Source organism: Pithys albifrons, chromosome 2, assembly GCF_047495875.1.
Source record: "Pithys albifrons albifrons isolate INPA30051 chromosome 2, PitAlb_v1, whole genome shotgun sequence".
Lineage (NCBI taxonomy): Eukaryota > Metazoa > Chordata > Aves > Passeriformes > Thamnophilidae > Pithys > Pithys albifrons.
Window position 1 is genome coordinate 53,725,508 of NC_092459.1, and position 26,918 is coordinate 53,752,425.

Here is a 26,918-nt window from a genome sequence, read left to right on the forward strand (position 1 = left end):
CTTAAGNATAGATGATAACACCCAAAACAGCAACATACCTGTTTACCTTTGAAACAAACCATTCTAAAATATTCAGTGTAATTTCACTCTAATCCACCCCAAGGGATTTATTAACAAGAACCTGTGTTACCCCTCCCCTTCTGGGTCGGGTCATACCAGAGAGATGTCACCTTTTCTGCAAATGCAGCCAGACAATTCTGTAACTTCAGTTCCTTGGCTCAGGCAGGATGCCTAGGGATCACACCACAGGGAGGTGGCAGCCCTGAAAGCTGGACCACAAGGAGCAATTAATTGGGACTGCAAATGCTATTAGCCTGAAGCTTGGGCAAGGACGAATCAGTCAACCACTGCTGCACCTTCACACTATACTGAATGGTTCATGTATCACATACTGAGGGGTTTGGACTCCTGTCTCTCTGCCTTCTCCCCATCTTCTTTAGCATGGCATGTGGACCTGCAAAGTTTAATTTGCACGTAATCCTCAATCCACCTCTGATATCTGAGTTCCAAATCTTAGAGTCAGAAAGATACACCAGATATCATGTACCTTTCCACTTAATATGCCTAAATCCTATTTCTCCCCACTATGGACAGACAGATGTTAAAGCACGTGTGAGAAACTACAGAACTTCCTTAGCACTAAGATACAAATTTTTGAGGCCTTGTATATGAATGCTGCTCTGCAAGTTGCTGCAAAACTCATCCCTACCTTTTCCAGAGTCCTTTAACAACAGAAGTAATTCCTGAGTATAGCCTTGAGAACATGACCTCAATATGAACCACCACCTTGACATTTTCACAAAGCCACAGAAAGCCTGAAATGAAGAGTACTGACTAAAATTAATGCTGTAGTTTGTGCCTGCAAAGACCTAACCTGGAAACCTAAATACTGATAGTTAATTACACAACACCATTGTGTTCTAGGACTGATAACTTGTTTTGTGTAAGCCTTGTTCAGTATTCCAATACACAAGCCTTTCACAGTTACTACAGAAACTCATTTTAAAATGACAACTGCATGAACCAGTTATTTTTGCAATAAAAATGAATTTTGAACAGCAAGGTACTGTGGGAAGAATATTTTGCAGAAGAAACATGCAGTCCCACACTACAATAATTTAGCCAGTCAGCAAAGTTGCTGATGAGCAGCTTCCAGTCCTTACTTCAATTTTCATGATAGATGGTTTAGAATTAGACCCTGAAGAATAAGAGAGTCTCCTCCAAAGAGCAAGCTGGGCTGAATTAATCCATCTCTGCCTCTCCAGTGCAGTGTCTCAGCATTCTCTTTATCACTACACTATCAAATAATTACTTAGATACTGTGAAAAGGAATTATCTAGACAAAACAGCTAAATTCAGCTTATTACACCTGCTATCACCAAAAAAACCTACCTTAGTTCTCCGAAAATTTTAACAATTAGATTCATCCTAAGAAGAGTTAGACGTAATTTCACTTTTCTCTCAATCTCACTTGATTAATTGGATAGACTGTAAAGGAGCAAAAAGCCCTAATTAAACACTTAATCAATAACTATTTTCTAATTCTACTTAGCAGAATTTTGAACTGGACCACTGCAGGGAATATAAGCAAGCTGCAACTGTTCCATGTTGCCCCAGCACAACCTCCTAGTATTAATTTCCCCTGCACTTCTCCCATATCTTCTCTCTCATTGTGAGCTTCTTTTGTTTCTGCCCTATGCAGAGAAATAATAAGGCAATTGGATATTGTAGACATTGCTGCTTCTGAGCTGTGACAACACAAAGTGAGATTTCCAAAGTGAAAATACTGTAAAAATGATAAAAGCTAAGGATTTGTGCTACATGCTTGTGGTGATAGTCTGCAGACTAGCATCAAAAAAGCAAACCCCCCAAATCTTTGCTCTTTCTGTAAATCCTTTAGTCACAGATACTCACTTGACAGATGACTGAATGGTAGCTACTAAAGAACATAAAGAATATAAAAATTAAGACAAGATGGTTTAAAGATAGTTTGGGGAAACTGTGTTCCTTGTGCTTATTTTAGATACATTTCTCAATGCTGCGCTGCAATCCCAAATTTCTATACAGGCTAAGAAAAGACTGTGCACACTCATGATCTTTCCTGTTTATCAGCTTTACTATTTTAAAAAGCCCATCAGAAAGCCATCCCTCTCAAAACCTTTCAATGTTTAAAAAAAACCCAAACCAACAATTCAAATCAAAAAACAATATACCTTTTTCACTTGAGGTTTAAATAAATCAAAATGAAACCCGAAAACCAAATTGAAACAAAAATTCCCACCAAACCCCCTACATACAGAATGTTCTAGGCATGCTCTAAAACTCGATGTCAAAGGAGTAGGCTTGATGATAGCCTAAGAAATTTCACCACAACAGGAGCTCGCTTTTCTCACAGCTCTTTTCAAATTGTCATACAGATTATATGGACATTTATTTATAGTTACTGAATTCTTTTGCAACACTCTTAGTGCATTGATTTTCCCCCTACTTGCCACAAAACCTAAACCCCAAAATTTACTTAAAGTAGCCTAGAAAAATACCTCCTGCCTCCCTAGCACATGTAGCCTTTACTCCCTACCTTTGCTGTCCTCCAGTCAGATTTTACAACGCATTGTATGGAACCCTAAAGATCAGGTCAAAATCAGATAAAATAAATACACTCCTAATTACAGATGTATTTTCTTGAACAAGAGTTAACATTCTTCTAAGTTGCCTGGGAAACTCCAGTGCACTTCGCAGAGGGGAATAGAAGGACCTAAACAATGAGAGATGAACTCTTCAAACGAGGCCTTAAAATAGGTATTTATAATGCAATTCTACCATGCTTTCTCACATCACCCAGAGTCAAATGAAATGCAGAAGAAATAATGACAAAATTATACTTTCATCCGAAGACATAAAACATTTGGTTGATGCTAAAATTCTGAAAAATGGAGTCCTGGATCTAAAAAATGGAAGACAATGGGAAGAACTAGAGACAGAGTTGTAACATAGGGACATCAGAGCAGAAATTGCTAAACAGACATGAGCCATTTTAGGAGGAATATGGTCTCCAAGAATAAATAGGAGTTTAAGGTGTAGATAACTCCAACTCTATTGCCCAGTATGGGGATAGTCAAAGGAAGATGAGCTTCCAAAAGCAATGAATTCAACTCAAAGAGGCTGCAAGATTACAACTTCCAAAGGAAATCATTTCAAGGTAGAAACACAAAAATATTACTAGAAAAAAAGCCCTTTGGGTAACAGGAGTTAAATTATAATAGGCAGATACAGAAAACTGCACGCCCGAAAAAAAAAAGAAGGCAAAAAAAAAGCATTTTATCAGTAGAAAAGTCTGCACTGATAAAAGGCCTATCAGCAGCACAAAGGAGCTCAGTACAGCAGCAGAGCACACTCTGTGAGATTGGGCAAGACCCAGACTAAAACTGGTCTAGACACGGCTGTGTAAGAACTAGAAAAGTGAAAAGGGTTTATTTCTTAAGCACTTTCCTGATCAAATGAGAGGGGCTAAAAGAGGACCAGATAATTGTTAGTTTGAGAGAGGGATTATAGAAGGAAGGAAACATGGGCAAAGAAGCTGCTGCTAATACCCTGCAAGGGGAGTAGGGCAGCGTCAAACAAGGCAAGATAGGCAGGGCCCCCCAAAAGTCTCCTGCAGGTGATGTCTACTGTCATCCTGGCTGCCATCCACAGACTTCCAATCTCATTCTGGACCAGAATCTCCCAGGAGTCAGGCACAGATGGAGGCTCACCAGCACACCTTAGATTAGGGGTTTTAAAGCTATTTTTTTACTTCAGGCTTGACACTTTCTTACCCATGGTTTTGCCGAAGCCAGAGAGAAAAAAGCATGCTATAAAAAGCTACATTTCTTCTAAAAGGGATAAATGAAGCTGAATATTAGAAATTACAGAAAGACATTTTCTGTAGCAGGAATGAAAAACTGAATTAGACAGAAGATCACAGGGCAAGAAATAGGGGCCCAAAAAAGCATGACTGATTAAAACTCCACATGCAGTATTAAAAGAAGTAAGATGAGCCTTGTTCTTTATTTTTTCCTCTCTGCAGTAATTTTTCAATAAACTGTCAGGAAAGAAAATTATTTGGCCAAACTGCAAAGCAATTCTGCCCCATTTCCCAGGATGACACTTCTTTAGGCCGGCATGCAATACTCTCAGGGAGTTCCTGCAGCCCAAGGTATGATCCCCACCATGGTGGGCTGTGAAAGTGGGGAGAGGACTGGCCAGGGGGCTTGTGCAGCCCTCCAGCACTGCCTCGCCACTTGGCATGCACTGCACATACGCATCGGGTGGCCACTTTGCAAGCTGTAGTGCGATATAAAGGCTGTGTGAGCCACACACCATTCCCTCACCCCAACTTGGGCCTAAGCATTCAAGTGAGTTGAGTAGTTCCAGAAAACAGCAGAAAAAGTAAATTAAAAGGCCTTTCCCAAGTACGAGAGACAAGCTTTTTACAGTTATACAGATAGCACTGAAGAGTTCTCCATCTATTGGTGCTGCCTTGGACTGGTTTGGCAACACTCCCATGCGCACACTGGGGAGGAGCAGCATGGCTTTACAAAGGCTTATGGAACACATACAGGGCTTAGATCACAGTTTAAGGACACACAGCACCAAGAGAATAAAGCAGATAGTTACACTGGGGAGCAATACTTCCCCTGAAGAGTATAGTAAAAACTCCAAAAATGGCATGAATCACCCAGTGCCATAGAGTGGAACTGAAGCCCCACCATTCAAGAGGCAGTGCCTGGACTGTCCTTACTCCATGCAGTTGCACAACAGCAATCCATGGTCTACCACCCCAATTCTCCGTTCCTGCTAATGACCAAAGTCTTACTAGCATTCTCCTCCTCCAATTCCCAGATATGACTTCATTTGTATTCCCCTGGTGTCAGTGGGTCTCAGGCACATTGTTTACCACACAATTATCTTCTGAATAGTTCTCACCTTGACATAGCACTTGGGTCTTACCAGTGAAGGAGGTTTTAGCTATTCTTTACAGGCTGCCAAAGCCTCAACATGAAAGTAAGTGAACACCAAAATAATGCTCACAGAAAAATTACTCATGCTTGGAATATGAAATGTTACATGAGTCTTTCCTTCCAAAAAAGAAACTAGATCTATTCAGATTTCACTCAAGCAAGTATTTTCAACAACAGATATGCCTTTTAGACTAAAGCAAAAATTTCCATCAGAAAAGATCCAGTGACATTTTACCAAAGAGAAAATATTTTATTTTTTAAATTATGTGCACACTTTCATGCAGCATATGCAAGTATGTTTATAACTGAAATTATAAACAACATATCCTATATCTTTATTTCCATCATATATGTTTATCAAGACCAACAAAAACAGAACAAAATTCCCCTGGACGAAGTTCAAGAGTCTCTTAAAGCAGGAACATTCAGTCACGTTCTCTGCTCATCTCTACTGCTGATACAGAAAGAGGAGTAGGAGCTTCCCAACACTGTCTCAGAGCTTGGCAGCTGAAATGTCAAAAAGGCAAGGATCACCTCACTTGCCTGAACTCAGCTGACTGGAAAGGAACAGCATTTCTTGGCATCAGCCCTAAGAGATACAAGGTTTGAGCTGCCCTAATACTTTATGATGCATTTGATACATAAGATTTCTGCAACTCACAGCATTAAAGGATTTAAAATACAACCTAACATCACACTAACAACTCTTCACAAGGCATGAGGTAACAAGACACACTTTGAAATTCAGCTGTCTCTGCATGTGGTGCTACTGATGCTGCATTTGCACATCCTACACAACGATTTTTGACTAAAGCAAAGAGAGATCATACACTTAGTTGAAATCACCAGCGATGTTGCCATTTTGTCATGTTAATTTCAAACAAAAAATGCTGAGGGTTGTGTGTTTTTTTAAAATTATCACATTGGCTGTGAAGTAAGTTTTAACTTTTCCAGATATGATATGTGATTTTAGAGATATTTTGGGGCAGGGCAGGGGAGAGGAGGAAGTGCACAATGACATAACTCAAAAAGGCAAAAATAGGATAGATAATTTAACATTAACATTCTACATTAAAGCAGTAACCCACTGCTTCTCCTCTTTACTTTTTGAGATTGCATACCAGTTATACTGATGGGGATCTGAAGCCAGCCTAGATCACTAACTGCCTGGACAAGTAGCAGGCACATTTTCAGCAAACTGTAACAGATCCTCCATAAATATGCCTAAGACTGTGACGAATTATGACCAAAAGTGTAATTTTCCCTGCTATCCTTTTATTTACAATTTTTCTCTCTTACACACACACATGCACACACAGAAGACCATGCTAATTTAAATAATTGGGTTTTCCTCAGTCTCTATATTTGCTTGTTGTTTATGAATATGAATCATCAGCACACAAAACAGGACTACTGGAGGAAAACACCTAGTAACAGACCATGGATACAGCAGTTCTTATAGACACAACAGTTTAAGGACAATAGGAATCTGTTTAACTTAAGAATTTACAATTTGATTTATTCTTACTATGACTGCTGAGTTACAGCAGTAATAATTAATTTCTTACTAACTACAGAATCCAGGAAGAAGTAGGAAGATGAAGCCACAAAGGTTAACAGATTCAAACAGTTTGGAGTCTTTTTTCACACAGTTTTCAATAAATCTGGAAGGAAGAGGAATACAGAGATCCAGCCTGTGAGGCTCTAGATCTTCACAAAGACATCGGGTTGCTTTGAATCACAGATGAAACAAAGACATGGGGGTTGAAGAGGAAGACTATAAGTTGCGGTTTCGAAGACAGTATTTACAATGAAAGTAGGCTGAGATCCACAGAACACCTACTTACACTTGCAAAAATGCAGGGAAATTGAAACATTTGAGGAACATGTGGTCATTTCAATTAACAGTAACTCTAATATGGGTGACTGCCCTTCAGAGATCTATAATGTTAACTATATTGCTACTTAGAGCGATAGAGGAAGAGTTCTTTTCACAGTCCTTCAATAACACGACAGGACTGAAAGCTGAGATAGCTAACAAGGACCCTGGAAGATATCCTCTGGAAGCTGATCCAGTACAAAGTTAGGCAGTTGAAAGCTGTGGCTTCAGGAGAAACTGAGGCTATGTAACAGCTCCCTTGAGCCAAAAGGAGAGGACTGTATTGTTACCTCCTCCTGTTCTCTGCCATCTCCTACAGACTTAGTTCCTCTTTACAGTGGCTGTAGCTAATACTATATCCCTTTACAAGCCACTTTAACTCAGTGAAAGAACAGGAAAAAACAGGCTTTCTGTTGCTTTTCAGTGAGATAATTGACTCATACAGGCATCTTTGCAGGTGCTTGGCAAACCAGAGGTAAACAGTGAGCTGGAAATATGTACTAGAGACACGCTCCTCCCACATTCAGCTAAGCTGTTCAGGCCATCTGTACTCATGAGGCCACAGCTCAATATAACCTCACCTCAAAGTAAACAGACTTGAAAATGTATGTGCGTCTAAGACTTCATTTTATTCAACTCGTGGAGCTATCTGATTACATGCACATATAAAAAAAATTAATAGTGAAGATCAGCAATGGTGTGTCAAACTTAAATATCTGCAAGCAGTTTAACTAAACCAGGAATCAGTCACTTCACAGATCCAAGCATAATGGACAATTTCAGTGTACTCTCCCTGGACTAGTTCCTTTTGAGTTTTGAATGCTTCCCTATGGTGGACCAACAGTGTATGAGCAAGTATTAGCATGGACCCAGATCTGCATTCTCTAAAATCTGTCTTATATAAGCTTTCCATTATCTGGACTATCTCTCTTTATTATCATGCAGCACATTTTATCAGCTGCAGACAGGACTGTTCAACAGAAACGATATAAGATTGCATGGTACAAGTGGTCTAAAATGTAGACACATGCTGATAAGAAAAATCTCATTTACCCAGGATGAAAAGGTTTAGCCTACCAAGGGAATAAAAAACCAACTTGCCATGAAGTAAATCCCCACAAAAAGATAAGTTCAAAAAGAAAAGATCAGCACAAATTCATGCTTTGTGGCTGTTATTTACATTTGCACTAAAATCAAACAGTGGTAAATTTGAATTGTAGACTATTTCTCAACATCATCTGCCTGGATAATTGTAAACACATGAAAATCAAACCCAAATGAAAACTGGAAAATAAAAAACAATACCAGTCCATAAATACAAGTCAAATAACATAAGCTCTTGAATCCATCTCTAGCAGTGCTGTGATTACTTAACCAGACATCAAATGTACCAGGTAAAAAATAAGAACAGCCTTCTTAAAGGAAGGCAATGTGAGACTTCTAAAACCCTAATCCATCTCTCTGAAAATTCATCAGAAACCTGTACTAACAAACCTCCTAAGGCTCTAAAAATATGAAATGATGTATGACTGCATTGGAATTCTAAATTACCAACTAATGTGCAGGAGATTTTATATATATAAAGTGTGTGTGTATATTTATATACAAAAAAATTCTATATAGTTTAAGAAAGTGATCTATGCCACTTAGCAAGCACCTGAAGTTGTGAGAATGTGGTGTCCCACTCTTAAGGGGAAAGGAGAACCCAATATTCATAAATGCTTCTAGTCAAAAGGAAGGGCAAAAGTCAGAGGGTCCACAAAAGCTTACAGAGTTTAATGAATAAATTATATGCTTGGCATGAAAATTGGTATGTTAGTCCCTGACCTCCCAGCATAAGCACATGGCAGTGGGTTTTGGATAAAGGGGTAGAGTGAAAGGGAAGAGAGAGAAAGATGAATTAAAGAGGGACAGAGAGAAAGACAGGAAGACAGACAGAAAAAGAGAGATAACTGGTCCTGGCTCCAGCACTGATCCAGCTGGGGTGTCCAGGGTCCTGGGGCACATGCATGCCCAGACTCTGTGGCAGTACCCTTTTATAGACAAGTTTTCCCTGTCCTGGAGATAAGCTTCTTGCTTTTAATGCAAATTAGTTATGATGCTCTCTTCTAGACCTTTGTGGAAATGGGTTGGAGGGCTTCGGGTGTCTTTGGTGGTCTTGTCTGCTTCTTGACCTCATCCCTGTGCTTGCACTGTACTGTATTGTGCTTATGTCCAGAAGCATGAAAAAGAATGTTATCCCAGAAAAGTGCTGCCCTATCTCCACATGGTCCCCTTCTCCAGCCACATCCTGTTCTTTCTCACAGTGTTTTATTACCAACAATCCCTTGCTGTTATTACGAAAAATCCTTGGCTGGCTTCATGGCTATCCAGCTAATGGTGTTTGAGACATACCCATTAGCCCCCCTATCTTTTAGGCTTCTACAGAGAACCCACTCTCAGATTTGGCAATTCATTCTTTCCTGATGATGTGTAGCAATGTGACAGTCACTTGAATGAAAAGTGCTTTGTGAGCCTGGGGTTTACAAGAACTCATGAATATGTGAATCCTATCCTGTTACGCTCTTATCATGCCCAGTGAAAAATGCTATGATGTACTGAGGCACGGTTATTTGAAACAGCAGCATACTGTGCACCTAAATGGTCCTCCTGATGAAACTAAAAGGCCAAATCCTTGCACAGAGAGAAATATAGAATACTAAAGTCTTTATAGCTTCCCTTACTCCTCCCTCTCGAAAGGTGAAACAACTGAAAAATTGGTCATAGTGGGCCTACATCTATGCCACAGTTGTATTATCTTCTGCTCCTTTCATTTCCTATAAATGGCATTTAATGCACAAAACACATACTTGTAAAAGTAAATAAACATCAGTTATCACAGGAAGACACACACCAAAAGCTATTCAGTAAAATTTCTGTTTCATTGTATCTCATACTAGTGTTTCATGGAACAAGTCTAACACCTTAAAATCTAATACTAAGCATGCCTACATATTTCACAAAAATAAAAAACCTACAACTAAAATGCAGGAAGGCAAACTCGACAAACACAGTATTGCTAGCATGAGCTAATAATTAGCTCAGCACTTACAAAAGTAATGAAACTGGCCCTTTGCAGTTTAACTAAGCAACATCAACTACAGCTGAAGAAATTATAGTTCATTAATTTCTTTTCTAAACAAGAAAAGGTGAATACTGCTGTTTCTGCCTATGAGCCCATTCTGAGATCAATGGTAAGAGAAATGGACAGCTTTCTATCTTTGCACTCTTATCCTCTGGCTTGAGGCACCACCTTTTACATTTGATTGACATGGTGGTGACACACCTCTACTTTGCCATAGCATTAGAGAGGAAAAAGTGGGTAAGGGGAAAGAAACTATATGCACTCAGGTGCAATGGAAGTCCACTTGCCAAGTGATGTAGCACAAAATTTTGAAGCTGTAGATGTGTTTAAAAGACTTACAGAGACATTGCCCCAGCAAGATTTCTCAAAGGCACCAACATGAAATGAAGACAAGACAGTTCAGAATTCAAAGTTAGTTATTCTGGCTATTGGTTGGTAGAGCACTGCAGCTACTGCGCTCAGAGATCATTGTGATCTACTAATTGCACAAATGGATTCATTACCGACTGTCTCTTCCCCATATCTGTTAGCTTATTGCCCAATAGTCCACTATCATTCCTGTCTTCCTGAGTAAATTTCTCAACCAACTGTGCCAAATCAGTTCTCCTTACCTTCACACACTGTGTAAGTATAAGATACATTCCAAGTTCCTGCATATAGGGATCCCATACAGGTGCTTCAATTATTTGTAAAATTGCATCACTGAATCCAATATCACATTCATTTCTGCATCTCACTGAAATGGCTCCTGTGCCATGCAGAACCACAAAATTGGCAGCAGAATCCATAAGCCACTTCAGAGGCTCAGTGTCAGAAGCTTAATCTTTCCAAAAATGTCTGAAAGGATTTTAACTGCCTTGTTCTTGTCTGGATTAGTTTGATTTTTTCCCCTAATAATATTTTTATGATCTCTGAAGATGCTGCCGTTCTGGAGAGTCATAATGCAACAACCCATAAAGCGGCTACAATCGAGAAGACTTCTTTCTCAAGAAGACCTCTTCCTCCAGATCCAAGGTGGACTGCCCTAAAATGCTTTCACTTTTCATCATTGTCCTTATGTCAGCAATAAATATGCCAAAGTTCACAGAAGCCCTCCCTAATCCAATTTAAAATCAGCCAGCTTAAATAAGAGTGAGACAATTAGCCAGCCACAAGAACTGCTACAGGAAGAATGCATCAGTACCATCTTAAACTACTTCAGCTATTTTAAAATTGGATTTGATTGCACCTCTACTTTAGTAGAGATGTGCATGATGCTGCCAGAGCACATTTCAGAGGAGGTACATAGGTCATTTTGGTTCAAGTCAGTTGATCCAACAGTATCAGTATAGTTAATGTAGTACAAAGTCGCAGAAATAAAACCAAGAAAATATTTCAAGCCAAAACCAAGCAGTTTGGTAGCTTACACAGTAACTGAGAAAACAGAACTGTACTTGAAAATTAAGAATTAAAAGCAGCTACAACAAACTCATTTTGTTGTTAAAACATAAAATGTTCAGTTTATTCAAGGAAAAAATTGAATCTCTCTGATTTCTGCGTCAAGTTCTTTTGTCATCTAGTGACTCAGGATAAAATACCTGTTGCCCTAATATCTACTTACAGTTCTCAAAAAAAGCCCAGGAATTTTGTCTCCCAGTATTAAAATTCTCAAATTCAGGAGCAATAATAGCACAGAGTATGTTTCTCTATCTTGTTGCTGTTATTAATTAAGTCCCATTTACCATTCCTGAATTGCTGTTATTTAGTTGCACTAGATGGGTGTGTTAGAAAGTAATGGAAGATGGATCAACAGCTGTAGTTATTATGAAAATTATGGCAGTACATGAGAGAAATTGCAGCTGCTCAATTCATGCAAATAAGAGCTACTTGACAATGCCTATAATTACAGAGTATGTCAAAACAACATAGCTGGAGTATAAGTAGAGACTTCGTATTTTAGAAAGCCAAAAGATTTCCATTTCATTATGTTCACATTCCCTAAACTCCTGTTTAGGGATAACAAGATACACTTTCTGTCAACGGGCTCACAAATATAGAAGGGTCTACTGAGTCTCCCAGGTGCATTCTCCTGTCAGCGCTGCAGCTGTCAAACCTCTCTGCATGTTTCCCAGGCATTTGTAACACAGGCTGTACTCAAAGTCAGAGCTAGGGTTTCAGCTCACCATATGCTGAGCAGATATGGAAGATTCTGCCACAGCTACTTTCAAAGCAAAAGAAGATTGCTTCTGAGTGGCTCAGACAATGCAGATAGCATCTCCTCTATCCAAAAGACTGTTCCTGATACCTGGAACAATGCTGTGATAGTCTAGTTTACTTTGCTTAGTATTACTTTTGAATGTACTTACTTTCAGCTTGTTCTGGACAATCCCTTTCCACTTCAGGCACTAAGGCCCTCTTAAAGAGTACCTTTCCTTTTCTTATTAAAAAACTTCACTAAAACCTCCTCATTTTCAGAGAGGCTGCTCACAGTGCTTATGCTGTTACATCTGCAGGCTGTTTGCACATTAGCAACGGTTTATAAAAAGGGCTATTTTATTATTTCAGTTTCTTCCCATTCCCGTTTTGCCTCTTTAATTAAAGCCCTTTGGTTTTTTGCTAGTTGTTTCATGCTGGCAAATGCCAGCCTCTGTACAGAAAAAAACAGAGGCCTGTTTTGCTTTCCCCTGCATTTCAGACTCTTGTTTCAAGAACTGTACATCACAAAGTTATGCTACAAATAGTAAAAAAATTAATGAATCTATTTATTTATTTATTTTTACTTACCCACATTAAAAGATACAGGGAGGTACACAATTTTGCAGTCCTCCTACCTGTCACTCCAGGGTGAGTTGAACCCACTTGGTTGCTTAAATTCCTTATTGCTCTTGTTTTATAAAGTGATTCAAATTGTACAACCTGGAAGTAAATAATCTTTGTTCTGTACTATCAGGACATGCACTTTCCTGTGAAGTCTGCTGACAAAGTCTAGTTCCAAACACCTTGGAACACAGGCACAAGACTCCTGGTAAAAGTGGTACATCAAGCTTCCCACATTTCACATGGACAGTCATTAAATCACTGACCCAATACAACTTCTACTCAAATTGTTAGTCTTACCTGAAATCACACGCTGTGGTAAGTTCTGCTCCTCCTCCAAAAGCTTTTCCCTGGACTACTGCAACACTGATCAAAGGCAACCTACACATGAGAGGTTTGTAAGCAAAATTCAAGCTTTCAATCTTTTAGAAATTAGAAAGCAGTTCAACCAAACCATCTCTATAGTAGAAGTTTAAAAAAATAAACTGTTGCAATTCATTCAAATAACTACATCTTTTTGGGCAAGCAGCACAATACCGATTCCATTTATGTCAAATTACTATTGCATAATTGATATGGAATCCCAAAATGAAACAGCAAGACAGATGTATCAAACAGAATCAAAATAAAGAAGATCATGTATTGAAAAATAAATGTTTTGAAAATATACATTATGAAACATACCTGCTATAGATTATACCTAAAAAGACTATCTGTAAGGAGGAGTGACAGGACACCACCACAAGATTCTACCGTACCCCAGTACACTACAGAAAGCAGCAGAAAGGGACACAAAGAAGTGAAGGGCTGAGTTATCTTAAAATAATGAGATTTAGCATGACAGCTTCAGCAGCTTCTTCAGAGTGCTGCAATCTCAGTCATCAACAAAACCTTTTTCTTTTTTGTCCTTACAAAACCATTTGAGGAAACAAGCAGTATGTTATCTTTTTTGATGTTGCATTTAATCATGCTCAAGATATTTAATCATGTTCAAGGTAATTCAAAGGACAGAGGGAAGGAAGAGTATGTTTCCCCACTGTCATTGTGAAATGAATACTAATGAACAGTGACTTACTTAGAATAAGCCAAATTCCCTAAGAAATGAAAACAATTGGCTAGTCAAAGAATTTGTATGCTGATACAAGTGTTTCATCTTTCACTAGGAAGAAACTTTTAATTTATTGAGCAGTTTTCAAACCACATTCAAAAGTCAGCTTCCCAATCATGACCACATGTTTGATTTTAGTTCTACTTTAACAGAAGCACCAACACTTCCTTATGACCCAAATTAACTTATAAGCTGCAGCACACTTCATACAATGCACGGCAAAAGTGAACAACTGGAAGAGGGAGACCTCATTTTTAGTGTGGTTTATGAAACCAGAAGAGTCCAAGACCCCTACATCCACACGCACATCTGTTCAAGGCACCTCTTTCAGGATCACAGTCAGTCTAAGCTCTCTCTGAGGGAAACTAATCTCATCTACAACAGATATTCCCAGACAGCAGTTCACTGTTTCTCCTGAACCACTACTTCAAGTTATGCTAAGTCAACACACCTGATATGGGGTGTTAACCTTCCCATATCTTCTGCCTCTTTGCTTTGCCTCATCGATTTTGACTATGTGGAGACCAACTTATGCAAATTGATTCCAATGCTGAGGATTCCTTACAGTACTACTACTGTAAGTCTCCAATCTCCTGGGCAATTTTACAGAAAAAAGGTTTATTCATAATGTTTTCTCATATAGATTATTTGAAAACAAAGAATATTTGAAAACAAAGAGTATTTATCTCCAAAGAGTTCTGAGCAAAAAAAGACAGACTTTTCCACAAGTGTATTTCATAAATTAAGGTAAGCTAAATCTGAAGGAAAAAGTGTTTTTCAGAAGTACCAGATGGCAGAACTGAATACATTTCTCTTATGAAGTGGGAAGATTAAATAAATATATCAAATAAATGTTACCTGTGTAGGCTGCATAAGCTATCCCTGCTTGTTATTTAAGAGTTTCCAATTCCCACTGACTTACAGAAGTCAGTTTCAGAAAATTTGAAGGCCTATATTTCCTTAACTCTAGGGATCTCACAGCTCCATACATATAAGCCAATAGGGTTTTTTCCTGTTCCAATCTCTGGAAAGTCTAATAGTTGCAAAATGTCAAGGTCTAATTTTAGTCCATAAATACCTACCTGAGTAATGTGTGTAAATGCAAGGTCTACAATGCAAAATAATGTAGCTAAAACTATGTATTTAACTTTAAACATCTCATTAAAAAGGTAGCCAAAATACATTCCAAGACTTATAATTACTTCATAAAGAAGAATAAATAAAATACATTACCTCGTAAGTCTGGTTAAGGTGTTTTGCATAAACATGCACATATTCATCCCATCCTACAAAGAATAGGAAATGAAAAAACATTAAGTGATCTTAATGTGAAGCAATTAAACACACAGATGGAGAAGACAGGAGTAAGTATTCTTTGTATTTACTTTAGCTGGGCTTTTTTCCCTTTGGTTCACCTTGCTTAAATTCCAGTCCAACCCCACCAGGCACAAAGAGAAAACCTAGTATAAATCAGGTCGTAGACTTACATATATTTCACTTACAATTAAGCCACCATTAAAGTAATTGCAATATTGAATTTCTATAATGTGAAATTTCACACTCTTTTCTCTGACTTTCCTTTTCTCACTTCAAGTTAAACATCCATAAATTGAGTTTTTAAAGGCTGTATAGGACCATAGTGCACTGTATACCCTTTACTGTTCCAAATCCGTAAAGTTTTACACAAGATACAATTTACTAATTTAATCTTTTATTGTTTGGGTCAAAAGCACTTCAGCTAAAAACAAAACCAAACCAACCACAAAAACAAAACAAAAAAAAAACCAAAAACCTGACCAAATACAAAAACTCAAACCAAAACAAACAAGAAACCTGAAACCAAAACAGAAAGAAGATTCTTCTTATTTCTCTCATCCTTTATGTTTTACATCACCTTGCAATCTGTAGTGAATAAGGTACAATTGCTCCTTTCTAATCCAGTACAAGAACTAAAGGGCTCCAAATAAAATAAGCTGCTGCTGCTACGTTCAAACTAAGCATTTCTTCGACAACGTGTAGTTAAAATGTGGAACACTTGGCAGCAGGGCATTACATCCTCTACATGAAATCAAGAACAACTGGATAAACTCACAACAGAAAAATAAACAAGAGGTTATTAACATAGAAGGTAACATCTCTAGCTCTAGAATTCTTAGTCACAAATTGCTGGGGACTGAGTGAATATTTTGTAGCAAAATCATTATCTATCTGCCTTCCCTCTTATTATACTCTTTCCCAGACATCTAGTATTAACCAGGAACTGGACAAATAACTGGGCAAAATGACTAAGTGTCACCATGTTCACATACATATTGAATTAAACTACACATACTATTTATCCCAGATTTAAAAAAAATTGTGTCTGGACACTGTAGAAATAAAAAAATCCAGTAAGTAACAATTTTAGCATGTCTTTTAAATAATACAAAAAAAAAATAAATCCAAACAAACCAAAACCAACCAATATTTCTTTACTGGAATTTATTAATTTCTAAACCACCGTTTTACAAGGGTTGGCAAGTTAAAGAATGTTCCTGAATTAAAAGCTTCTCTATCTTTGGAATATGACCTTGAAATAATAGTAGGTCAATTTCAGTGCCCAGTGCCAACCAGCATTATGGTGTTTAGGCACAGATCTCTGACAGATAAAAGCTGCCATGACAAGAAACAGCGAATTCAGTTTGATTACACTTAAGGCCTGATTGAAAATTCCAGTACATGTTGTTTTACAAAGAGGCTTTTAGTTATCACTGTAGCCATCTCCTACATCCATTAAGAACAGTAGCAGTATTTCTATTCTAAGTTAAAGAACATTCAAATCCATCATGGTAGCTGTCTGAATAGCTAAGTTCAAAACTTACACAAACATACAAGGTACTAGTTCTCAGATACAGACTTGCACAATTCCCATACTATAACTGTCAGGATCAAGCTGCACAAAGGTCTTCATAGAATATAATTTTTCACTTCATCACAGCAGAGTCCTTGCATTCAAACTGGCCCTCTCAATTTGTCGAAATCCAAAACAGTAGTTAAAGATTAATTCCAGAACAGACCAGCTTGAAAAATGCAATGACTGAATAGACAAAAAGAAAGGTCTTCATATGTTCAGCTGGTAGAGAAATGACTGTGTATTCCATGGAAAAATGTCTGCACAGAAAACATTCTGGAAAAAAAAAATTACAATTGCTTGAGTCCTGACCAATAAACCCTTCAAGCCTTTCTGATAAGAAAAATAAGGCTACTGTTCAAAAAAATATTCTAAGAGGTGTTCGCTGCAGTGTAGTGGAACAATTATATTTTCAGCTCTAATACTATCCTCGAAGTAAGAAGAAATCTAATAAGCAGAAAGGGAGGTAAAATACAGTATGCACTACATATGGAAGAAAAGGATTAAAAGCTTTCAGTGGGGCTAGAGGAGACCAAGAAGAAGAAAGTCACCTTCACAAAGTCAAAAAACAGTGACACTGGCTCTTATTGATGCAAGAGCTTAGAGTTCACTTTCACTACAGACACAACAGTGTTTCCAGATCATCTCTAATTGCTCCAAAGTCCTCTCTCCATGGCTTACTGCTTGGGAACCTCTCTCCTAGGGCTTCTAGGAGGGGACCAAGGAAAGCAGAATTCTCCTTTGTGCCTTCTTCCTCTCAGCTGTTCTTTCAAGAGCCACTCCTGCTTTTCAGCTAGGCAGCTTTTCAAGTCTCACTCCAGAATCAGGTTCTTGCTCTTTAGAACCATGATTACAAAGACAGAAAGAAAAATAATTTTTCCTTTACATTCCACTATTCCTTTGCCTTCTGTGATTTGGGTACATAATGTTAGCACTCTGCAAATAAGAACAGGCAGGGCACCTGGGGTTGTTTCAGAGTTAGTAACCACTGAACATGGGAGAAGGTGGACAAAGGCGAAGAGAATAAAGAGGAAGAAAGGGACGAAGAGCCACTAGGGGGCATGAACATCCTTCAGTGTTCTTGGCCATTATTCTGCCTATCTTACACCATAGGCAAAAGCAACAGTATTGAAGGTTATGAAAAATACAATCTTCCCTCAATCAACTGGTTGAATAAATTAAAAGTCTTTTCTGCAACTACTAAAAACTACAGGCTAAAGCAGCCTTGAAAAAAAAAAAGAAAAAAACCAAAAACATACCAGTTCAAGGCATGAAGCTATTCACTTTTTGCCTTAGACATGCCTGTAGACAGAAAACTTAACCTAAAACCAGACAAAACTCTTTCATCTGCAGCAATATAGAGGGAAGAGTTCTGTAAGACTAAGTAATAGCAAATGCTATTTCATATTCTATTAAAGTTTCATTTAATAAAGACTATTAAACCCCACCAAACAGATGGTTTAGGAGCTGGCTATTATAAAGACACTCTCAGTAAAAGATAAATAGCTTGAACTCTCCAAAGGAAATAAAAGCAACTATGTTTAAGTATTCTTGGAGCATTTCTTTGACTCCTAGACTTGAATTTCAATACTAGCATGAGATCAAGATTCTGTGCAGAGAATTTTCAGCAAAGTTATAATTAATACACATTTCATTCTGCCCAGTATATCTGTTATGGACCCTAATCCTTACAAGAGTCCTCTCTGCCACTGCAGTAGCTCCAAGTAATTTGTATAAACACACAGAGAGAATATTAAATGTATGGAAGCAGAATCACTGAGATTTACTGGACGCAGAACTCTGAAGGAAAGCTTAGACTGCAGATAAGAAAAGAAACTGGCCTTGCTTGGTTTCAGCCTCTTTTCTGTTGCTATAATGCTAAAATAAGATGAAAATGCCAGATTAAAAAAAATCGCTAAGAAAGAAATCACAGATATATAGATTACATCTATATTTTTAAATGACCAGTGCTCATACAGAATCTAAATGAAAACTCCCTTAAAACCATTTACATCTATAAAGCATGACAACTCTGTATTAAGAAAAGCATATCTCTTATGGTGTTCCCCAAAGGCAACAAAGTGACCTATAACCTTTGAAAACTGGACTGTCCTATTTATTTTTCCAGGTCAGAAATAAAATTTAAGACATTGTGGAGTTTATGACATTTTGTTCCATCAACAGAAAAAATCATCACTTAAGACAAATATCAGTTTAACCAGTGTTTGTGTTAGTCTTCACATTGGAATGCCCAATTAAAGGTTTCATTTGTGTGGTTAATTCCTGAAACTTGAAGTGGCCACAAAAAAGCACCAGGATGTCAGTTGCTCCAATTGCAAACCAGGACTTAAAAGCACCATGGGAACACATCCCCTTCCCCTGCAACTGACAAAGTCCTATTTCACATATTGTCAAGTACCACAAATTAATCCACAAAAAGGATTGCAGCATATGTGGAAGCTGTCAAAATGGATGACATGAGCAAAAAATTGCCACCAAACCCTAACCTCTTCAATCCCATAGTTTCACACAAGACACACCTGACTCAAGTACAGCACAAGAATTGCATCTGCCCTTCCATTTTATGCAGTTCCAAGCACAGTTTTGATAAAATAGAAACCTTTCTGTAATAGCAGCCATGCTACTTCAATTTGGCTTTTACTTTAGAATATATGAGAAGTTATAACTTGTATCTGCTTCTAAACACCAAACTAAAAAAGCATAGCTTATTTGGCAGGCAAATTCACTATATACTGATATGAGTAAATGAAATTACATTTTTAAAAGAAAATACTAAAAAGGATACGTCATGTAGGAATTTAGCGCTATGAATCAATTACAATAACACTTAAGTCATGGCCTAAAGGGGCTGCTAGCACTTTTGCAACCATTAAAAGCTTCATTCTGTGGCTTGCATGTAAAATTACAGCAGAAGTGTAGTGCAGCTTCTCTGCCTAAAAAGAATCTCAGAAAACTCATTTTTCTCCAAAACCATAATGTGTATAATACTTGCCTGGGAGTTGGACATTTCTTTGACAGCATTCAAATCAGATCCTGAGCAAAAGGTGTTTCCTGCACCACAAACAATAAGGCCTTTGCCATCCTTCCAGTTTTCCAGTTCAGTTACCCTCTCCTGGAGTTCGATCATCATAGTACCTGTTCCAAGGGGGGAGAAGTAAAATTTTTAATAGGAAATTTTTTATCACCATTATGTTTTGTGTTATATTTACCACCACCAAAATCAAGTTAGAGCTCATTAGGGATGGGCTTATTAAGACAGGAAAGTTCTTCCTAAGTCCTGCACACAAACACTGACATAAATTTTTTCTTCAAGTATGCATCTCCTGAAATTCTGAAGGATATTTTGCATGAAGGATATCTGTGTCCCACTCAAAAAACCCCCCAACCAGAACAAACAAGAAAACAAACAAAACCCCTCTACTTGATTTATTCCTGTTTGCAATTGCATATATTCAGGACACATGAATTTATTTGTTTCCATCCAGATCTGTTCAACTAGTCATTTTGAAGTTACTCCTATTTCACCCTGCCCAAAGAACTGGCAGAATACAGAAAAGAATCATGTGCAAGATGGGCACAAGACACAACCAGTTAATGTTAATAAAGATTCCTAAAACAGACCAAAGACCAAACTATGTTGGAGGACAAAGACATTTAAAAGTATCCATTCAAAAGAAAACAAGGATATATTTGAAAATAAGAGCAAAGTGTCTTTTATATTTAAAATATCTAAAACATATTTCATTCCCTCCCTGGAATCCTTCTAGAAGGGCTCCTTTTACAAAGTATGTCATTGCCCAGTATTAGTCTTTTATTTCTAGCTTAAACATCATGTTCTCATATAATCACTTAAGTACCCTTCCTTACATGGAACTCTACAAATTCCTGTTTCTAAAGCTCGTTCTAGGCTGCAGCATCTTCCACACCAATGGAGCTTACCCTACAGGAACTTAAAGCTCTTCCTCTCTGAATGTCTATGACTCTGTCCAATTGTATTCTTAAGAGAAAACATTTACAGAAACTATTCAGAAAGTAAGCTACATACAGGCTGATGACACTCTCAGCTTTACCCTCCTTTAGCAAGAATTTAGATGGACAGATCTCCCTTCTTTAGATAGAAATGTGCTTTAGATCAACACTCTCAAGGGCTCTCTTCTGCCAAGAGTGTGGCTTTTTTAACTCTATGCCTCCTTGCACAGGACTCATCCTGTTCTGAAATTAGCAGCCAGTCCAGGGAGATTTATTTTTCCTTCCTGTTTGTTTTGCTTGCAGTTCCTTATGAAGAAAGCTTCCCAGCACCAGGTCAAGAGTGAACCCTTACTCAAGAAGTTCCCCCTTAGGCCTGGTCTCAGCCATTGAAACAGCACATTTTGGCAGTGTTTCTGAGGAGGCCAATAATTAAGAGTACATTACATATTATATACCAGAAAGACATTGGATTGTTTTTTTTACCCACTGTCAAGTCCAGACTACGATTGCCTAACAAATCCCAGCAGTTTTGCCAGTTCCTTTCCCTTCTGTATTTATATGTTGGTCATGCTTTTTGTGTCTGGCACATTACATTTGCTTTCATTGAATTTCACCTTATTGATCTTGAGCTCCTTGTAGCAGCTAATCAAGATCACTCTGCTCCAAAGAATAATCTTTTTGTGAGTGTGAGAGCCTGAAACATTATGGTTAATCGCTTAAACATTGTTAAGAAGGACTTTTCCCACTGTAGCAAACTGTTCAAAGAAGAACCATCGAAGCCCATTTCCCACCCGAATATGCCTCCTGGATTTCAGGGAATAGGACTGTGAATTAAGCCACCTGATGGGAACTTGAGATAAGATAAAGGTGGTCCAAAGTATCCCAGGTCTGAGGAGAAGCAAACAAGGCTGGTGAGAAGAATGTAAAGCCAAAATCAGCAGCTGTGTTGAAAATCAGCTCTGCGGGGAAGAGAGTTTGTGGGTGTATGATGGCAAAATCTCTCCAAATAAGACAGAGGCAGTAAATCCCCACCCTCCCTTGCACACAGTGGCTCAGTTGTAAATCCCCATGCCCTAGAAGGTCACATACCCATGGGACATTCACATGAGAGGCAGCTGAAAAGTGGTCATAAACCATCAAAGACCCCGAGAGTGCTCCCAGACTGATTCCTGAGGCCTTCCACCAGAAGAGTGCACATAATGCAAAGTGATGCAACAGATCCAAGGTCTGTTGCAAGAGACAGCATTAAAACTTTCTCCTCCAGGGAGGTACCTGGGCCATTCCCACCTAGCCCAAATGTATATTAACCCATTGAACTCTGTTTTGTGGAACCTTCACCAGTGAGAAGACCAGAAGAGGATGGATAGGACGTTGTCAGAATACACAGAGTGGTGGTATTTTCTACTTTATGTGTCTGTTTCTTTCTCTACCTGCTCACTGCCCCACTTTCTTTTCTATTTCTTTCTATCTTTCTCTCTACCTCACATTTACTGTGAAATAAAACCCATACTATTGACTTTGGCATATTGGTCTTCTTTGCACCTTAATTCAGGAAGAGGCATCTCTCTAATAATTTTAATAATCAGATCTTAACAACAAGCTCTCACAATTTGGGATCATCTGAAAATTTCAGCATTTCAGCTTCTATTTCATCATCTAAGCCATGCATGAAAATACTGAGCAGAACTAGGCCTTGATGAGATTTTTGTGGGTCTTCACTTGAAATGCTTCTTCAGCCTGATGGTGCACTCAACAACTTTTCTGCAAATGCTGTTCAAATAGGTGTGCATCAACCCTGTGGATTTCACTTATTGCTTATTTGACAAGTCTTCTGCCTTCTTACTAGAAAGGTATTTGGGCTGGCATTCAAGCTTTGCTAGTGTCAAATACAGCACAACCACTGTCTGTGGTTCTTTGAACAGGCAAAGCAGTGAGGTATTGAAAACAGTCTTACAAGCCAAAAATTTAGTTAACTGAAGAAATGAAGGAACCACATGAGGCCGTTACATGCAATAGCATGGGACAAGAGACACTGGCCAGAGCCTGTCCCACCTCTCCTGGGAGAGGATCCCCTCCACTCCTGACAACATTGAACTATTATTTCACCAACAGATAGTCGGACTTATGGTATTTGCTATAATAATAAGAACACAACACTAAAGCAAATCCTCATTCTGCCAGCCGTGGTCTTTCAGTATTTGATACCAGTAAGCTCCTACTCTTTATAGAACTAAATCTACTTGGAATAATAATTTGTTTGCATCTTAACTATAATCTGAGAATTAATGCTGTAAAGTAAATTCTAGAAAATAAAATTATAATCATTATTATCTAATTCCTACAGGCTGTTTTACTTTTCTTTTAAATTACATTCAAGTTTAATTCAGTCAGAGGTTGGGCTGCTGAAATTGGTTCCATCTCACTTAAACTGCCATTATTAGCATTTGTTTCCAAAGAGACCATTTCATACATGTGGCTATCAGGTTCCAATTAAGAAGAGAAAAAAAAGAAAAATAACCTCCATACTACCCATTAGCAATTTGCCAAGAATTTTGTTCTGTTTTTGATTTCGTGAATTGCTCAAACTTAGAATAAACATAATTCCTTTGAGATAAAAAACTGCTGTGTAAAGTGAGTGCCTGGAAAATAGAATCTCCCTCAACAGTTTAATGATATTTTGCAGTTTTCTAAAGGAGCATACATGTACACATAAATTCACATCTGCCACTATTCAAAGCTCTGAGACACAGAATCAACAGAGCATTGGGAGGGAGAGTAGGTCAGTGTTTCTGGAGGTTCTGGCTGAAGAAATCAATCATGTCCTGCTGGGGCAATTTAGGGCTTGTGAATCCCATCCTGCTCCTTGAAGGATATTATTTGATACACAACTGAAGGAAAAGGATCAAGTTCTTGGTTGTTCCTCAGCAACTACAGTTTACAGATGGTAATGTTAAAATGAAAGGAAGAGCAGTAAAAGTTAAAATGTCATAACACTAACTGCAGCAAACAAGGGCCCAGCCTGATTTTGCTACAACTCTCCATCCTGTTACAACAAAAACTCTAGCAGAGGTGCAGAGCAGAGAGAAGCAGTATCTCTTGAACCGCCATAGTAAGATTACCCAGAGTAAATATTTGTGGCAATTACCTAGCAAAATGAAGTACTATTCTCTACAGTGCTCTACACAATGCTGTAAAACAGAACTGCCTGGTCCCGTGCTCATTTGTCATATGCTAATCAGGGTCTCCAACAAAGACAAAATGATTAATTTCCTCAGCTGGTTTTGAAGCTCCTCTTTGTTACTAGAGTATCTAATTCACATACACTAATAAGCTATTTTCACAAAAGTCCTATAAGGAGAGAAGAGATTATTTTACAGACCACTAACTGAGCCAGACAGAAAGGATCTGCTAATTTGGGTGCTTGAGATGTGTGGTATGATTTCAGGGCATTAACATTATATAGAACATTGTGTAGGCAAATAACAGCTATCAGTTGCCTAAATGGCAGCTGCACCTACTCAGCACTTCAACATACCAGTTCTGAGCCCCTTCTGCCAAGCACGTGGAAAACACAGTTGCAAGTTTCTATGAAACTTTAGTTTAAGCAATTTGATTTTTATTACATCTGCTCTCTAGGGGCGGTCCTGTGGTGTAATGGAGAGCACTCCAGACTCCAAATCCCAAGGTTCTGAGTTTGAGTCTCAGTGGGACCGTGCCCTGGCAGTTCAATGCCTCCCTGACAACCCATCCTGTCAGATCTTGGATGCTCAACAGGGTCAGCCCCGGTTAGTATCAGGTGCTGTGACAGTCCTGAGGACTTCACTGTCACTGCCCAAGCTCGCTCAGCCGTGGCAGATGGACCCTTAGGACTTAAATGGTGGGGCCAGTTCCGCACATGCTGTGCCTCACCTAAAAAATCCACTGCGCAGGCTGGAAGGGCACACCCACGTGGGGAGAGCCCTGCCCAAATCTTCGTTCATGAAATCTGGCCATACACATCTGATCTCCATAGCAGAGTGGGCTATAACTTCTTTCCCCTTTTGCTATTACATCTCATTTCTCATGACTGTTTCAACTTCCACAACAAATAAGTTTAGAGCACAGAGTCTACAAGGTGTACATTGCAGAGTTCTGACTCAAGTATGGAAACCAATCTGTAATAAAAGAGGAAACCACAATGTAATTATGATTGTATAACAGCATGTATGATGACAGGGAGGCATTGAGAAGGACAATTCCTATGCTAACATCTTTTAGTTACAACTTCTCAAGTTAGGTAATGATTTTACACATGAGCTTTCAAAGGGAAACAAAAGAGAATGCAGACACATCTGGTTGCATTGCCACCAATTCTGTTGCTTCGTTAGGCTCCTTTCAGCTAACAGTCATTAGTGGAAAGGTAAAAGGCTCTACACTTCATTAGTGTCTTGCAAACATATTGCTCACAGCAAAGGAACAGTAAAAACTGGGCACGAAAGCAGAGCAGCAAAAAAGAAATTAACACAATGACACAAATTTATCCATTTCAAAATATTAAGAGATAAAGACATTCTTAAAGGTTTCTGCAGCTAAAGCAGATTCAGATCCTGAACCTGTGCCAATCACATCTGAAGAGAACAACATAAATTGGAATATTCTAGACAGTTAAAGAAAGACAGCAAATATACACTCATCTTGGACAACAAAAGCCTCTCATAATACAAGATTAATAAAATAGGGCAATTGGTTTTGATAGCTACGTATTGTCCAGCGTACAAGCACAATAAATAGATCACTTGCCCGCAACAGCTGAGAATACCCAGCTCATCTGATTTTTAATTAACCAGTCCCTGATACTTAAGACATAAGGCAGATGAAGAAGAAATGGAAGACAGTTTGGGTGACTGGAAAAGACCAATTACAGAAGCCTAAGTTACAGGGGAGGCTTTACATAAAGAATGAAGAAGTAAACTCAGTCTTTCTACATCACCTATAAAACAAAGATGGTGTCTTCTCACACCCATAATAATGTCCTCCATGCTTCCAGAGCAGTGATGACAAGACACAAGAAAAAGTAGTGTCAGAATTGTACTAATATTTAAAAAAGGAAGAGAAGCATATTATGCAAGACAGTCCCTGTGTAATTAAGAATTTCTCAGATTCTTACTCTGTTTAGAGTAAAGTTACTACACAGAACAGTGGACATTTAAACATTTAAACAAATAACACTTAAACATTTATTCTTTTAATTAATGAATGGTAAGACATAATGTTTTGCTTTCTTTGGGCAAAATGCTAAAATGGGTAGCTGAACAAGAGAAAAACCAAAACAAACTAGCAATCTCATCAACTAATTAATACCTGTAAAAGCATTCATTAACTTTGGGTTGTTCAAAGTAAGTATTCCGATGCCATTGTCTTCTTTGGAAAGGTTGATGGATCCACCAGCAAACTGTTGAAGTTTCTTCTTTATCAATTCTTCCTGGTAGCCATGAGCCCCACTATACAGTGACAACCTTCTCTGTTGTAGTATCCTTTCCTTTGTAGTCTGAAGTAAGTTCTTCCACAGAGGGAGGGCCATTTCTGGAAACACACGGGGGGGGGAGAAAAAAATCAGAAAATTTCCTCTGAAATGCACTTCAGTCCTCTGACATAAAGAGAACTAGAACAGCAGAAACGAATATAAAGGTGATGTAATCCTAGAAGTCTACAGAAATCACTGCAGACTGTATTTGCAAAATTCTTCATTTGAATCTACACCCACAAAATTAACAGGAGTTTTATGGATTTTAGTAGGTAAGCCAGAAATTAGCACCTTTTAAAATATTGCCCTGTAAAAATTACCCCAATAGTATTTGTGTACAGAACATGAAAGAGACTTGAGAACTACAGTAGGAATTTATGTATTCCATTAGACCAATTTACTCTGTATTAATCTTCCAAACCCTCCCCCATCCCTCCTCCAGAAAAAAACCCAAAACCAAAACCTCCAAACACATCTATAATGGAGGAAAAATCCTATAAAATCCTATAAAATCCTATAGTTTTCAGAATCTAGAACTCCTGCCTTTCTGTAAGCAACTATTACAGCAAGACCTTCCCAAGAGAAATACCTGAGGAATACAAAAATTAAGCACTGAAGACCATTCTTA

General features: G+C 38.3%; 1 protein-coding gene across 2 annotated transcripts in view; it reads right to left on the reverse strand.

Annotated features, from left to right (window-relative positions):
* ECHDC1 (ethylmalonyl-CoA decarboxylase 1) overlaps positions 1–26,918 on the reverse strand; it is a 51,613-nt gene that overhangs the window by 17,237 nt on the left and 7,458 nt on the right. For both annotated transcript variants that reach the window (XM_071549025.1, XM_071549026.1), the window contains exons 2-5: positions 26,128–26,349; positions 19,811–19,953; positions 15,141–15,193; positions 13,100–13,180 (exon numbers count right to left, since the gene is read on the reverse strand). In XM_071549025.1, coding sequence (XP_071405126.1) covers positions 13,100–13,180; positions 15,141–15,193; positions 19,811–19,953; positions 26,128–26,347 — 497 coding nt within the window. In that variant the 5' untranslated portion in view covers positions 26,348–26,349. The remainder of the gene's footprint in view (positions 1–13,099; positions 13,181–15,140; positions 15,194–19,810; positions 19,954–26,127; positions 26,350–26,918) is intronic.